The sequence below is a fragment of the Plecotus auritus genome (assembly GCF_963455305.1).
Source record: "Plecotus auritus genome assembly, chromosome: 2".
In the NCBI taxonomy this organism is placed as follows: domain Eukaryota; kingdom Metazoa; phylum Chordata; class Mammalia; order Chiroptera; family Vespertilionidae; genus Plecotus; species Plecotus auritus.
Genome location: NC_137771.1, coordinates 92,418,537 through 92,434,508, shown reverse-complemented (window position 1 = coordinate 92,434,508; position 15,972 = coordinate 92,418,537). Strand labels below are relative to the sequence as shown.

At 40.3% G+C, this 15,972-nt stretch overlaps 1 protein-coding gene across 3 annotated transcripts in view; it reads left to right on the top strand.

Moving 5' to 3' along the window:
* Positions 1-9,379, top strand: part of RIOK1 (RIO kinase 1) — a 36,698-nt gene extending 27,319 nt beyond the window's left edge. For all 3 annotated transcript variants that reach the window (XM_080657703.1, XM_080657704.1, XM_080657705.1), the window contains exons 13-17: positions 837-902; positions 2,323-2,442; positions 3,234-3,287; positions 4,794-4,946; positions 7,533-9,379. In XM_080657703.1, the coding sequence (XP_080513829.1) occupies positions 837-902; positions 2,323-2,442; positions 3,234-3,287; positions 4,794-4,946; positions 7,533-7,643 (504 nt within the window). In that variant the 3' untranslated portion in view covers positions 7,644-9,379. The remainder of the gene's footprint in view (positions 1-836; positions 903-2,322; positions 2,443-3,233; positions 3,288-4,793; positions 4,947-7,532) is intronic.
* Positions 9,380-15,972: the final 6,593 nt, after the last annotated feature.

Below are 15,972 nucleotides of genomic sequence, written 5' to 3'. Positions count from 1 at the left end.
TCCATCGGCTGACTTCCGCATGCCCCCTACTGGGGATCGAGCCCACAATCTGGGCATGTGCTCTGACTGGGAATTGAACCGTGACCTCCTCGTTCATGGGTCAATGCTCAACCACTGGTTTTATTCCTGTATTTCCAGTACCTAATTTGTACCTGGTAATAGTAAGTAATCACATACATTAATTGAATGAATAAGTATCACATCATTTTTATTCCTAAACTCTATAACACTGATTTTAGTATCTGACCTTAAAGAAAAAGCCACCTAGAACCGCTATTCTTTCCTTTTTTCTGTATATTCTAAATAGATAGAGAACAAATTTTCAGTTTTACAGTTTCACAAGCCAAAAGAATCCTGTAGAATCTTTCTCACATTTTTAGTGTCAGTCATTGTTCAGATTGCTTTCTTTGGTGGTTTATGCTGCAGTGGCATTGGAGCCATATACTCAAATTAGAGAACAATTCGCTTTCTCATTGACTCCCTTCATTGGCTGCTCAAGAGCTAAGGAATGGTTCTTTCATTCTTTGGTTTTCTGTTTTCCTTTAGTAGGTATTTTTCCTAATTGTTTAAAAATTAGTAAAAGTAATATTTGAAGAAGGGGCTAGGGATTCCCTGAGGTTAGAGAAGTTCGATTTATTCTGTTACTTTTGGGTTGATGGCAACCGTTTTGGTGAGGTTTAACTGACCACTGGAGGACACCAAGTCCTTTTTTTTTTTTTTAGAAATGTGAAGAGGTGCTACTGAGAAAGATTAAAACAGATTTGTACTAAAATTGGGAAATGGATATATCTTCTGTAGGTTGAATGTGAAGGAAAGTAATAGTTTTTCTTTCCAAGGCCATGGAAATAGCATCCCAAAGGACCAAGGAGGAAAGGTCCAGCCAAGATCATGTCGATGAAGAGGTAAGATTTATCATCTGTTCATAGCCTTAGGAAACACTTGTGCTTTGAGGTCTTTTTAAAAATATTGTTAAGGCATGAACTTGATTTTAATAGATAAGCAGTTGATTACATAATTCTACTCAGCAGCCCATTGCCCAATGTCCTAGGTGGAAAACATTTTAAAGAACCTGTTGAAGTATATGATTCAAGAAGGAGAAGCCTGTTTTAGTTTGCAAATGTGGATTTTTATTTTATTTACTTATTTTTAAAATATATTTTTATTGATTTCAGAGAGGAAGGGAGAGGGAAGGAGAGAGAGAAACATCAATGATGAGACAGAATCATTGATCAGCTGCCTCCTGCACACCCCCTACTGGGGATCAAGCCTGCAACCTGCCATTCACATACTTCTCACATTTGCTCAGCATCCTAACCCCCATCAAGTGTGCCCTTGACCGGAATCGAACCCGGGACCCTTCAGTCCACAGGCTGATGCTCTATCCACTGAGCCAAACAAGCTAGGGTGCAAATGTGGATTTTTAAATAATTTAAATGTTGATTCCAGTAATTATTTAGAGTTTAAATATTTATGTTTGGTAAAAAAGAAAATTATTTTAATCTTGGGAATCAGTGTATTTTTTGTGAAGATGATCCATAGTAGGATATATTTTATTTTATGTTTTATTTCTCACAGCTATTAGGGTGCTGGATGACTACAAGGTACTCTATGTTTACCAGCAGTTCTAAATCTTTTTTCACTGTAGCACAGAGTGGATGATGTTCCCGTGTCAGAACATAAGGCACAGCCAGGCAATTACATTCCTTTCTCTTCCACTCAGAAAAACTTTAGTGAGTAATCACATATATTAATAGTAAGTAATCCCATATATTAATTGAGTGAATTAATATATGTGATTATGAGGAGAGAGAAGTATTTTTCTAAGGATATCCTTAAATCATATATTTAGTCTTTTATCATTGGTAACAAATTACTTTTGGCATAGCACACAGCACAGGCTACACCAGCCTGTGCAGGTGGCCTGGCTGAGAACTAGTGTTGTAGATGATGAGATAGATTTTTATTTATTTATTTTTTATTTTTATTTATTTATTTATTTATTTTTTAAATGTATTTTATTGATTTTTTTTACAGAGAGGAAGGGAGAGGTATAGAGAGTTAGAAACGTCGATGAGAGAGAAACATCAATCAGCTGCCTCCTGCACACCTCCTACTGGGGATGTGCCCGCAACCAAGGTACATGCCCTTGACCAGAATCGAATCCAGGACCCTTCAGTCTGCAGGCCGACGCTCTATCCACTGAGCCAAACCGTTTAGGGCAGATTTTTGTTTTTTATGACTTGATGGGAGTGAGGATGCTGAGCAAATGTGAGAAGTATGTGAATGGTAGTTTCAATTTTATTTTTCCTCTGTGTTTGTTAGGTGTTTAAGCGAGCATATATTCCTAGAACCTTGAATGAAGTAAAAAACTATGAGAGGGATATGGATATAATGATGAAATTGAAGGAAGAGGACATGGCCATGAATGCCCAACAAGATAATGTGAGTAGCTGGGTTTATATGTAAAGTTACCTTCCCCAACCTGCAATCTCAAATGTTGGCTTCTAATCTAGTGAGATGGCTAATTACATTAATATGTCCTTTGTGCACATTGGATGTAAAGGGAATACATTGGTGTTTATGAAAGAAAATGATACAGTTGAATGAGTCCAACAGACTAATTCCAGAAGGAAGATTTGTATAGAAGTCTAGGATATAAATGGTATTATACTGGATCCATTAACATATATATTACAGGGTCTGGAAATTTCTTCTGTTAAAGGGCCAGATTGTAAGTATTTTAGGCTTTGCAGGCAAAGAAGCAAAATTGAGGCTACTATGTAGGTCATTATATAAAAAGAGAGAAAAATTTTCCTCCAAATTTTTATTGATGAAATAAAAAACATTTTAATAATTGAATACAGCTTTCCATGATACAGGTCTACTAATGAAAGAAGAATGGAGTTATTTTGGGGAGAGAATACATTTCATTTAATTAAGATTCAAAGTTAGAGTGTTCCATCATCAAATTGATTTTGAATGTTCATTAGTAGAAACCATCAGTCTATCTGTTGGATTTGGGCTGTGGGCTGGAATTTGCTGATGCCTGTGTGCTTGGTGGACAAGAATAACACCCATGCTATACACTTTCTCTTTACTGTGAGATAAATTTTAGGCACCTTTTTATATTACCACAATATATCATTTAGCCTACGGTGTTATTTCTTAATATTGGAGTGTGTTATTTCATTGTCTAGTTTTATGTTAATTTATTTTTTCTTTTTGGTTACAAGATTCTATACCAAACCGTCACAGGATTGAAGAAAGATTTGTCAGGCGTTCAGAAGGTATAAAGAATATGTGTTGCTATTTATTTATGTGAAAATTCTGTTAAAGGATATAACAGTTAATCTAAAGTATTATTAGAATTAAATTAACAGTGATATCGTTATTCGTGTATATATACTTTCAAAGTCTACGAGCATTTTCAGAATGCCCTTTTTGTGTTCATTCTTTTTAACCATATGACTGAAATAGTGAAATTTAGGGTTTATTTTTCATTCTGCCTCTGACTTGTTCTGTTGTTATAGCTGAGGCATTGATCCTTTTTATACCCTGGTCTTCTTTGTGAAGTGATTAGTGATAGTCATGTGCTTGTTGATCTTTTTACAACTTGCTTATTTAAAATATGTATGAAGAACAATCTCAGGAGTTTAGCAGTCTGATAGTGCTCAATCCCTGCAGTGTTTTTTTCTTAAAACAATCTTGTTTTGCTTTGCAATTTAGAAAGACAGGGTTTAATTCTACTTTAAGCAATTATAAAGGTAGTTCTTATTTCATTTAATGTTTTAATTAAAGGCTTAAGCATGTAGGGTCACAGTTTGCTCTGAAAATTTACTTTATCTTTTATGGGAGAAATTGACTTTTAAATGTTTCTTTTTTTCCTTATAAAAAGAAAAACTCTTTTAAGAAAGTGCTTCCTGCTGCTTTAAAAGCTAAACTTCAGGGGAAAAAAAAATTATTTTGTTTAAATGTCATATTCCCTCTTGATCAGATTAATAATTGTCACTTCAAATTTGATTCATAGGCAAACAGCTGTAAAGTTATTCAAATAAGTATTTTTTACTTCTCTCTGTATTTCTCAGTCATTACTGCATATATGATTGTGGCCCCATCTGTAATAATAAAAGCATAATATGCTAATTAGACTGGACATCCTTCCAATGACCTTCCAGACAAAGCCGGGGCTGTAGCCACGGGATCCAGGTAGCCGCCACGGCTGTGAAGGCCTACTCTTGCACGAATTTCGTGCATTGGGCCTCTAGTAAGATTATAATAGAGCTGGAAAGTTCCTATTGCCTATTGACATAACATCATAGTGCAACACATAGCTCACGTGTTTGTGGTCATGATGGTGTAAACAAACCTGCACTAACAGTGGTATAAAAGTACTATAGCACATACAATTACAGCAGTAGGCTGACAGTGTTTGCACAATGATGAATCGCCTAATAATTCATTGCTCAGATAATAGCCCCAACGTTATACAGCACATCACTGTCCTTCTGAATCCCAACTCAGTGCTCCTTTTCTGAAGTGGAACAGTTATGTTGTTTCTCTGGGTCATCCATAAAGCCCCCGTTTCTTCGTGTGGGTATGTTCTTGAGCCTTACTGGAATGGGTACTTCCAGGCTTCCTCCCTCACTTTGATTCTGTTGTTTGGATGTTTTAGTACAGGCTTTGTTTTTCAAAGAATATCTGCAAGATTAAAATCTGAATTCTGGCATTAACAATTCTGATAACAATAGATAACTGATTGGTTTAGAATAACATGTTTCTGTAATATTTTTAAGGTCCCTGCACTCCTAGAAAATCAGGTTAAAGAAAAGGATTGTTCTGATTCAGAAGATGGTGGAAGTTCTGAGTGTTCTGATGCAGGTTCTGAAGAGCAGGGAGACCATGCCTGCTCCAAGAAACCCACCACTGATCTTGAAGTTGATAAAAAGGTTAGTCAAGAATGAAAATTCCCTTGTTCTTTAACATGGCAGCATAGCCACTCATTACTCTTTGCTCAAGTATCTAGATTATGGTGGCTGAAAACATTATCCATCAGTAAGTACCTCTAATTATACTTACAGTTCCTAAACATGAACTGTTTTTGGTTGTAACATTATCTAGAGATTGGGCTTCTATTGGCAGCTCCTTGGGCACTGTCTAGGGCAGTGGTCGCCCACATTTTGGACCTCATAGACCAGCACTGGTCCGCGGGCCACCGGTTGGTGACTGCTGCTCCAAAGGTTTCCTTAAACCAGTGGTTGCCAACCTTTCGGACCTCACAATCAGCATTGGTCCACGGACCACTGGTTGGCGACTGCTGGTCTAGGGAAAGGACACATTGAATTCAGTACATTGATTAGAAATTATTGTCATTAACTTGAAGTACAAATGATGCTGGAGTTGCCTCATTGATGACATACTGAGGAGTCATTTCAGGGGGGATTTATAGCCACGAGTTTCCAAACTCGGAAAGGCTGTTTCTTCCAACCCTGGCTACAGACAGAAGAGACACTCATGGTTGAATAATGCATGACAACTGTGTAACTATTACTCTTCATTCTTAGCTTAATCCTGAAACTTTATAAAGTATGGATTTTAAGACTTCTGAGAGACATACCCAACTGGCTGTTATTACATTTTTCTCTCTTTGTCTACTGGAAATAAATATTTTGTCTCTTTCTAACTTTTATTTCTGTTAGAATATGAAACTTGCAAAGAAAAGTAGTTGCAAACATTTAATAACATCCTCATGGATATTTGTGTTTGGCAGTCTTCAAATTTCTATTAGGATACTTTTAAGACAATTTCATCCCAAATTCCACCACCAAACCATAATTACTTTTATTTTATTTTTTTAATCCTCACCTGAGGATATTTTTCCATTGATTCGTAGAGAGAGTGGAAAAGAGTGAAAGACAGAGAAATATCAATGTGAGAGAAACACAGTGATTGGTTGCCTTCTGCATGTGCCCTGACCAAGGCCCGGGCCGGGGAGGAGCCTGCAACTGGAGTACATGCCCTTGACCAGAATTGAACCCATGTCCCTTTGGTCCTCAGGCCAACGCTCTATCCACTAAGCCAAACCAGCTAAGGCTCATTTTTATTTTTTAATGTTACTTTCTTTTTATCCTTTTACATATATCTTTATAACTAACTAGAGGCCCAGTGCACGAAATTCGTGCACTGGAGGGGGGTGTCCCTCAGCCCAGCCTGCACCCTCTCCAATCTGGGACATCCCTCTCACAATCCGGGACTGCTGGCTCCTAACCACTCGCCTGCCTGCCTACCCCTAACCACTTCTGCCTGCCAGCCTGATCGCCACCTAACTGCTCCCTTGCCGGCCTGATCGATGCCTAACTGCTCCCCTGCCAGCCTGATTGCCCCCAACTGCCCTCCACTGCTGGCCCTAGTGCTTTCAGCCCTCCCCTGCTGGCCCAGTCACCGCTAATTGCCCTCCCCTGCCGGCGCATGGTTGCCCCCAACTGCCCTCCCTTGCTGTCCCGATCGCCCCCAACTGCCCTCTCCTTCTGGCCTGTTCATCCACAAATGCCCTACCCTGCCAGCCTGATCGCCCACTACTGTCCTCCCCTGGCGGCCATCTTGTGACGACGTGGGGGTGGCCATCTTGTGATGACGTGAGGGCATGGCATGAGGGCCACCGAGGCTTTTATTAGTATATATTGTAGCAATGTGAATAGTATGAACGGAATTTGCTTATTCTATACTAGGAGCCCATCACGTGGTGCTGCCCACCTTCAAGTTGCCGGTCTGGCCCTGCCTCACTCCCCGGGCCCCACAACAGCCATGGCCGCTGCTGGTCCAGCCCTGCCTCCCTCTTTGGCCCTTGAAGCAGCTGCGGCCACTGCTGATCAGGCCCTTCCCCAGCATAGGCGCGGAGGCCCTTGCCGCCTCGTCCCCGACTCTGCGCGCACAACCTCCTCCTGTCTGGTCAACCTGTTAGCACGTGCGACACCCTTACATCATCAGAAGATGGCCACCACAAGATGGCTGGCAGGGGAGGGCAGTTGGGGGCGATCGGGCCGGCAGGGGAGGGCAGTGGGGGTGATCGGGTCAGCAGGGGAGGGCAGTTGGGGGCGATCGGGCTGGCAGGGGAGTGGTTAGGGGGCGATCAGGCTGGCAGGCAGAAGCAGTTAGGGGCCGATCAGGCAGGCAGGCAGGCAAGTGGTTAGGAGCCAGCAGTCCTGGATTGTGAGAGGGATTTCATATTGGAGAGGGTGCAGGCTGGGATGAGGGACACCCCCCTGCCCCAGTGCACAAATTTCGTGCACCGGGCCTCTAGTAAAAAGAAAACCTTGACTTTTAAAAAAGTTCTTCCTGCTGCTTTAAAAACTGCTAAACTTCAGGGGAAAAATTAAAATTTCTTTTGTTTAACATCTTCCCTCATGATTGAATTAATAGTAAGTGATATTTGATTCATAGGAAAACAGCTGTGAAGTTATCCAAGTAAATCTATTCTTCTTCTTCTGTCTGTATTTCACAGATTTTTTTTTTAAATTTTTGTTTTTGTTTTACAGGAAAGAAAAAAGATGGTCAAGGAAGCCCAGAGAGAGAAAAGAAAGAACAAAATTCCTAAACATGTGAAAAAAAGAAAGGAGAAGACAGCCAAGACAAAAAAGGGCAAATAGAATCAGAACTGTATTATGTACAGTAATTTTCCATCAGTTACTTTTTAAAAAAAATATTTTTATTGATTTCAGAGAGAAAGGGAGAGGGAAAGATAGAAACATTAATGAAGAGAGGGACGCATTGATTGGCTGCCTCCTGCATGCCCCTACTATGAATTGAGCCCACAACCCAGGCATGTGCCCTTGACCAGAATCTAACCTGGGACTCTTCAGTCTGCAGGCCAACGCTCTATCCACTGAGCCAAACTGGCTAGGGCTCAGTTACTTTTCTTGCCTTATCTAAGTTGCATCCGGAAGGTGGGATATTGATTTTAACCAAATGGTTATTATGGCAGTGTCTGTGAAGACTGACTCAAGTGTTCTCATGGAGTTATATAAAAAGCTCTAATCTCTGTTGTCCAGATCCAGTCACTGACTCTGGTGTTGACAGAGAATTTATTGAAGCTATTTTAATGAAGAACTTTGTACAATTTTAGTTCTGTATATTTTTTTTCCTTTGGTATGTTTTTTGAAGCACTGTAAATATTTAAATGAATGTCCACAACCTTTATTTAAGTGTGAAGGCACTTTGGATAAACTTGGGCCAGTTGTTTTGCTTTGCTTGTACATGCCAAAGACCCATCTCAAGTCACATGATTAAAATGCCAGGGTTTCCATAAAAGGAGTTTCACTTGTGGGAAAATTCACCTGGCTGTTGATGTAGTCATTTGCTGCAACTTGGTTCTGTGTGCATTGATGATCATTTGTAAGGCACTTTTCATCTTTAATATCCTTTTCTGAGCCTAGGGCCTCCCATTTCATAAGCTATTTCATGTTTGACCATTTGGCGTGTTCATTCATTCATCAAATATTTGAGTATTTTAGGTGCTGGGAATACAGCACTAAAAAAAAAAAAAAGTCAAAAATTACTACCCTCAGGTAGTTTACATTTTAATAAGACAAAACATTAAACAAAATAAGTAAAAACAATATATCAGCAGGTGACAAATTCTGTGGAGAGAAATATCGCAGAGAAGAGAGAATGCCTGGGAGAAGTAAGTTGCCATTTTAAAATAGGCCACACTAAGTGGCTGTATTGAGCAAATAACTTCGAAAGTATGAGTCACGTGCATATCAGGAAAGAAGGGTATTCCAGGCAAAGCAAACAGCGAATGCAAAGGCCCTGAGATGAAGTATGCCTGAAAAGTTCCAGAAACAAGAGGCTGGAGCTTCATATCCAAGGGAGAAAATCCTAGATGAAATCAGCTGGCATTAGGCTATTGGAGGGTTTTAAGCAGAGGAATAATATGATCTGCCTTCTGTTTTGGAAGATCACTATCACTTTGGCCTCTAGAAAATTGATGAGGAAATAAGGATAGGGTATTTATTGTAATATCCCACAGGAGAGATGATGACTTGCTCTAAAACAGTATCAGGGACATGGAGGGAGGTGCTTGGATTCTAGATAGAAAACAAAAGTGAAGTGAACTAGATGTGCTAGAGAATATATGAGGAGCATGGAGAAAGAATGAAGGATGATGTCAGGGATATGACTAGCAACTGGGACTGTTGGAATTGCTACTTACTATATTGGGAAGGCATGTGAGGAGCAGGTTTGGGGTGAGAAAGGGAGTAGGAAGAGGGTGAGAAAAAGAAGTGATCAAATATTTTCACCATATACTTTACATTAGAAATGCCTGTTTTAGCCCTCGCATCTGAAACAATTTCTATAAATAAACTTAGTTTCCATTAAACTGAAGCCTGCATCTGCTTGTTTGAGAGTTGATTGGGTTGGCAGTGGGGGGTGGGGGGGGTGGGGAGGTGGTTCAACTGAGCTTTTAAAATTTTAAGTCAAATTTATTATGTTCATAATATCCTCCTTTCTAGACTTTAAAAAAGTTTGAAATGTGAAATAGAAATTCAATGAAATATTCTACAGTTAACAAAAGAATGCAAAAACGGATTTAGTAATTCTGTGTACTTTTGAGGATTTTTATTTCAAGATCTTCCAGTCCTTGTATTTGCTTGGTCTTATTCTGCCAAGGTTTATTTATTTGTTTTTTTCAATCACAGTTGACATTCAATGTATTAGTTTCAGATGTACAACATAGTGGTTAGACACTTATGTAACTTAAGTGATTCCCCCTAATACCCACCCAACCCCATATGTAATTATTACAATATTATTGACTATATTCCCTATGGTATACTTTACATCCATGACTATTTTGTAACTACCAATTTGTACTTCTTAATCCCGTCACCTTTTTCAACTAGTCCCATAACTCCCATTTGGTAACCATCAGTTTGTTCTCTGTATCTATGGGTTAGTTTCTGTTTTTATTCATTTATTCTGTTCTTCAAACTCCACGTATAAGTAAAATCATATGAAATAAGTCTTTCTCTGACTTATTTCACTTAGCATAACACACACCCTTAGGTTCATCCACATTGTTGCAAATGGTAAGATTTCATTCTTTTTATAGGCAAGTTATATTCCACTGTATGTATGTACCACATTTTTATGTAATCGTCTATTGATGGACACTTAGGTTGCTTCCATATCTTGGCTATATGAAATGTCCTTTGTCTCTTGTTAAAGCCTTTGTGCTTCTTTTGTTTTGTTTTTAATATATTTTTATTGATTTCAGAAAGGAAGGGAGAAAGAGAAACATCAATGATGAGAGAGAATAATTGATCATTGCCTCCTGCACACCCCCTACTGGGGATCAAGCCCGGAACCTGGGCATGTGCCCTTGACTGGAATGAAACCTGGACCCTTCAGTTCTCAGGCTGATGCTCTATCCAGTGAGCCAAACCGGCTAGGGCTAGCCTTTGTTTTAAAGTCTATTTTGTCTGAAGTATTGCTACTCCAACTTTTTTTATTTCTATTTTCTTGAAATATCTTTTCCATCCTTTTATTTTCAGTCTGTGTGTGTCTTTCGATTTGAAGTGGGTCTCTTATAGGCTGCAAATGTATGAGTCATTTTCTTAGCCATTCAGCCATCCTATGTCTTTTGATTGGGACATTTAATTCATTTACATATAAAGTGATTATTGAAAGGTATATAGTTATTGCTATATTATTCATATTTATTTTTTTTCTTTTCAAAGGAGCCCCTTTAACATTTCTTATAATACTGGTTTCGTGGGGATGAACTTCTTTACCTTTTTCTTGTCTGGGAAGCTCTTTATGTCTCTGATTCTAAATGGCAGCCTTGCTGGGTAAAATGATCTAGGTTGTAGGTCCTTGCTTTTTATCACTGAACTAGAGGCCCGGTGCACATCCCTCAGCCTGGCCTGTGCCCTCTCAATCCAGGACCCCTTGGGGGATGTTCGGAGATCCGGTGCACGGATTCAGCCTGATCCTCATAGGCCAGGACGAGGGACCCCACTGGTGCATGAATCCGTGCACTGGGCCTCTAGTATACATATAAGATCTTTGGTTAATCTCTCCCCTCCCCCTTCCCTCTAAGATTCATTAGTCTGTTCCATGTTTCTATGCCTGTGCACTGAGCATCTGCCCCCTGGTGGTCAGTGCACGTCATAGCTACCAAACGGTCAGACACTTATCCTTCTATATAAATAGATATTTCGTGCTAATCCCTTCTAGCCTGCAAAGTTTCTCTTGAGAAGTCTGCTGACAGTCCCTTGTAGATAAATTGCTTTTCTCTTGCTGATTTTAAGATTCGCTCTTTGTCTTTAACCTTTGGCATTTAATATAGTATGGGTCTCTATGGGTTCATCTTGTTTGGGACTCTGCTTCCTGGACTTGTATGTCTATTTCCTTCACCAGATTAGGGAAGTTTTCAGTCATTAGTTCTTCAAATAAGTTTTTAATTTCTTGTTCTCTTCTCCTTCTGGTACCCCTATGATGCAAATGTTACCCTTGATGTTGTCCCAGAGACCCCTTAAGCTATCCTTTTTTTAAAAAAAAAAAATTATTTTTGCTTTTTGCCGTTCTGATTGTGTGTTTTCCACTTTGCTTTCAGATTGCTTATTTGATGCCCTGATTTATTTAATCTGATGTTGATTCTATCTAGCGTATTCTTCATTTCTTCTGTTGTTTTTTTTTTTTATGGTTTCTATCTCTTTGTGTAATTTTCATTGACTTCATCTGTTCTTTCCCCAAGTTCACTGAACATCCTTATAACCAGTGTTTTGTACTCTATCTGGGATTGCTTGCCTCCATTTTACTTATGTGTGTGTTTTTTTTTGTTGTTGTTGTTTTTCTGGAGATTTCTCTTGCTCTTTCATTTGGGACATGTTTCTTTCCTTATTTTGATTGCCTCCCTTTGTTTCTACATATTAGGTAGCTCTGCTGTTTCTCCCAGAGTTGGCTGGGTGGCCTTATGTAGTAGGTGTCAGTGAGCTCAGTGGTGTAGTTTCCCTGGTTACATGAGCTGGGAGCTCCAGGGATGTCCCTTGTGTGGGTTGTTTGTGACCTCCTGTTATGAGCCTTGATTGCTGTTGGCACTTCACTAGGTAGCATTAACCCTCAGGCTGACTGGCCTTGAGGACTGGTCACGATTACAGTGAATGAGCTATTGGGTGAGGGCTGACCCCATGGAGCAAGATTTGATATAGTGGGCCTCTTGTACCTGCTGAGTCCACCCTTTGGGAGTGCTGTTGTGGAGCTAATTGGGTGGTGCTCTGGTGTGGTCAGAAGCCAGCCACTGGGTGTTTTGGTTCTGGGGCCTCTTAGGAGGGGCTCTGTTGCAGGACCAAGTCAGCTACTGCCTTTGTGTGTGCCTGGCTCAGGGCCACCTGGTAAGAGCTACAAAGGGATCTGCAATTGGTAGCTGCCTGTATGGAGGCACCTGGGAAATGATACGCTGTGAACAAGAGGCTGGATGTTCTTTTGGTGTTTGTGGACCTTTCAGAGATTTTAGGGGAGCCCACAGCTCAGGCTAAGGCCAGCCACTTAGGAGTAACAGCTATTGAAAAGGTTCAGGACTGTGTGCAAGTTGGGTGGGGCAGGTTCTCAGAGAATCACTAGGGTGGGGCCAGTTTGATGGGGACTCAAATTTGGTGCCCACCTGCACATGCAGGCTGGGTTGAGGGTGGGAGGCTCAGCAAAAGAACAATGGTACCTGCCAGCCTTTTAGTTCACAGAGAGCTGCCCCTCCAGTCCTGGCTCTGAAGCCAGATAATTCAGTTCCTCCTTGGTGTTTTCAAGCTGCTGCCCAAGAGTTGGAGCTCAGAGTGAGTGACTGTCAGCAAGTAAGTTCATGTGTGGGGCCTTTAAGAAGACACTTGGCTCTACAGCAGCCCTCCATCTCACCTGGTCATGACAAAATCTCCACTGCTTTTCACTGCCAGCTGTTGTGGGGACTCGTTCCCAGCACTGGTGGTCCGAGATATCCCTCCTATTTTTAACCACCATGTGGGTGTGGGACCAGCCCGTTTTGGGTCTCCACCTCTTCTACCAGTCATGATGTGACTTCTTTATATCCTTAGTTACAGTTCTGTTCAGCTAGTCTTCAAGGATGGTTGTCCTGTAACCTAGCTGTAATGTTGATACCATGGGAGGTGAACACAGTGTTCAGCTAATACTACAAGCCTATTAAAAATACTATATGCTAGTATATATTATAAAATATATTTGAATTAGGTGGTCAAGCTTGTCAGAGCTATCTTTTGGTGAATCCAATTCAGTTCTAAGTTTGGAACCAGTTTCACTTGGGCAAAAATAGTGTCTTCAGGATTTAGGGACAATTTATTCGCATTTACATTGCTGCTGGAAGGAAGTGACTTGTAAAATGTCAAGATTTGGGACTTCAGGAAGATTCTAATTTGAGGAACATTTATCTCATAACTCTCTTACTGATGTAGCTGTTTCTCTCTTTGGATTCTGGGCCCTAGGCTGTGGCTGAGTAGTAATCACTGGTAGAAATCTTGCCAAACTTGTCTGAAACTCTCTTTCCCTTAATTCTATCCTCACCTGAAGGCTTGGAAGAAGAAACCTATTCTTAGGCAGACTTACAGGGCTACTTTCTGACTGATTGCAGTTAAATTTCAAGTGCTGAACAGTTAGGTTTTAGTGTCCATGAATTATTGGTTGTATAGTTAATTTCCATTTGGAGAGATGAGGTGTGGGTCTCTTGGTCCAAAGGCTGGGACATATTTTTGTCAGTTGTAGATGTATCTGATCTGCTGTCATAGTTTATTGATTTTTTAATCCTTCAAATAATGGAAGTGTTTCTAAAAGTACACTGAGAAACTGGATAATTTCTTTGAAGCACAAAATCATTTTTCTATGCTGCTCAAGTTCTTATTCTTTTTCTGATAAGGCAGGTTAGGAGCAGAACTTTCACTGACTCAGAAGCTCCAGCATCTGAGCTTGGCCTTGGCGTGACGGGACAGGACCTGTGGTGGCTGTTGGCCTACATCTGCTGAAAACTCATTGTTCTAGACTGGCATTCAGTTTTTTTCAGCTTTATAATTTGATGAAGATGGATACAAAAAGTTGAAAAATTTTATAGTTTGGTACTAAGTTGTTTGAGAAGATCTCCACTATGAGTATTCTTTTTTAATTTAGTGCAAGCAATTTGCTGTTTCCTGGTTGTAGGCCTATCCTGTTTTGTGGCTGTGATTTCTTTAACCTTTTGGCTCAGGAAGTGAGTTGAAAAAGTTATTTTAGAAGCTGGTAAAAAACTCAATGTAAGGATATCTCAAATATCATGGGCTCTGAATGATTCTTTTTATTTTCAAAAGCTTGGCAAGTTTTCTAATTTTTAGTTGTCCATACACTTAGTAAATAAAGACCATGAACAATCAGAGCTTTACTTTGATTTTTGGGATTTACCTTTTGATGATGAAAGAGTTGCAAGGGTCAGCAGCTAGAGCAAATTCTACTCCATGTGTAGTTTTCTGTGAAGATATTTTGTGACCATATCAAATGGATGGGTTTTCAGCCATTAGTGATAGTAAAGCAAGAGCTCCATGTTCTGCCTCTTGAATTGGGGTGGGTTTTCACATTCCCCACGTTTAGGTTGGAGCTTTTAACTTCCATATCTTTTGTATTTATGTGTTGGACATACAGGCTTTTATAAATGTTCCAGAGGAAATTGTAAATGTCAGATAACAGATCATTTCAGCCAGTTTCCAAAGGAAAAGATGCTTTTCTTGCATCTGTCTTTTCCAGAGATCTTAGTCCTGGTTGATAATGTTGTGGAAACCTCTGAACTTGAATTTGAGAATGGAGACTTGAATTTGTGGAATTCTTTTTCTTAAAATACATTTGTTATTAATTTCAGAGAGGAAGGGAGAGGGAGAGAGAGAGACAGAAACATCAATGATGAGAGAGAATCATTGATTGGCTGCCTCCTGCACGCCCTCTACTGGGGATCGAGCCTGCAACCTGGGCATGTGCCCTTGACCAGAATCAAACCTGGGACCCTTCAGTCCGCAGGCCGACACTCTATCCACTGAGCCAAACAGGCTAGGGTGAATTTGTGGAATTCTTGACTTCAGTTTTCATCTCTCTCTCATCCACATCCTGCTTTGATTGCTGGCTGGCCAATATCATCAGGAGGTGCCCTCTGTACAGCTGCAGTAGCCACAAAATCCTTCCTCTCATTTCTTTTCAGAATGGTATCGGTGTCATCTAATGTGTGAGCATAGCTATCTCAAGATCTCTGAGGGGTTCCATGTCTCATATAAATGCCACTTAATAGATTTGTTTAAAGGGTGATTAACTCTGTCATTTTTGGGTGAAATTTTAGCCTTTGCAAATTCTGTATATAGCTGTCATGAGGTCATAAATATGTCAGTGAAAAAAGTGGTTGGTCCTTGAGGCCTAAGAATTGTTGGAGTCAGGATACCAGAGTCCATAAGCTAGAGAGACAGGTCAGATAATGGGATGTTGTACATACAGAGGGTTGTCCTTGTTGGTAAATGCCTAGGGTTCAGCCCTGGTATGATTGGCTGCAGGAGGGTAGCAGACAAATGCATTGAAGGCTAGAAGGACAGGGAACTGAGGCCAGAGTTTTAGAAAGGCCATCTGTGTTAGAACAGGCCTAGTCTTACAGTATCAGTGAGAGAGATGAATAAATCTTCAGAGAACATCAATGCCTGCAACATAGAGGGGAAGTGAGTGATATCTGATGACATGAGATTATGGGGGCTAGCAGGGAAACAGTGCCCTCGGGAGAGCCAGGGTTTATATGGAGTAAGGGAAAGCCCCGAAAGGAGAAGTTGGGGACTCAAGGCTTTTTGCACATATCTGACCATGAGTTTTATAGGGCACTGTTGAAGCACTTCAGGATTAGAAAAATGGGAAGGGGTCTATTTGACATCAGGTACAGGTCCTGTTGTGGGTTGGATGCTTCAGGTTCTCAGAACCTGC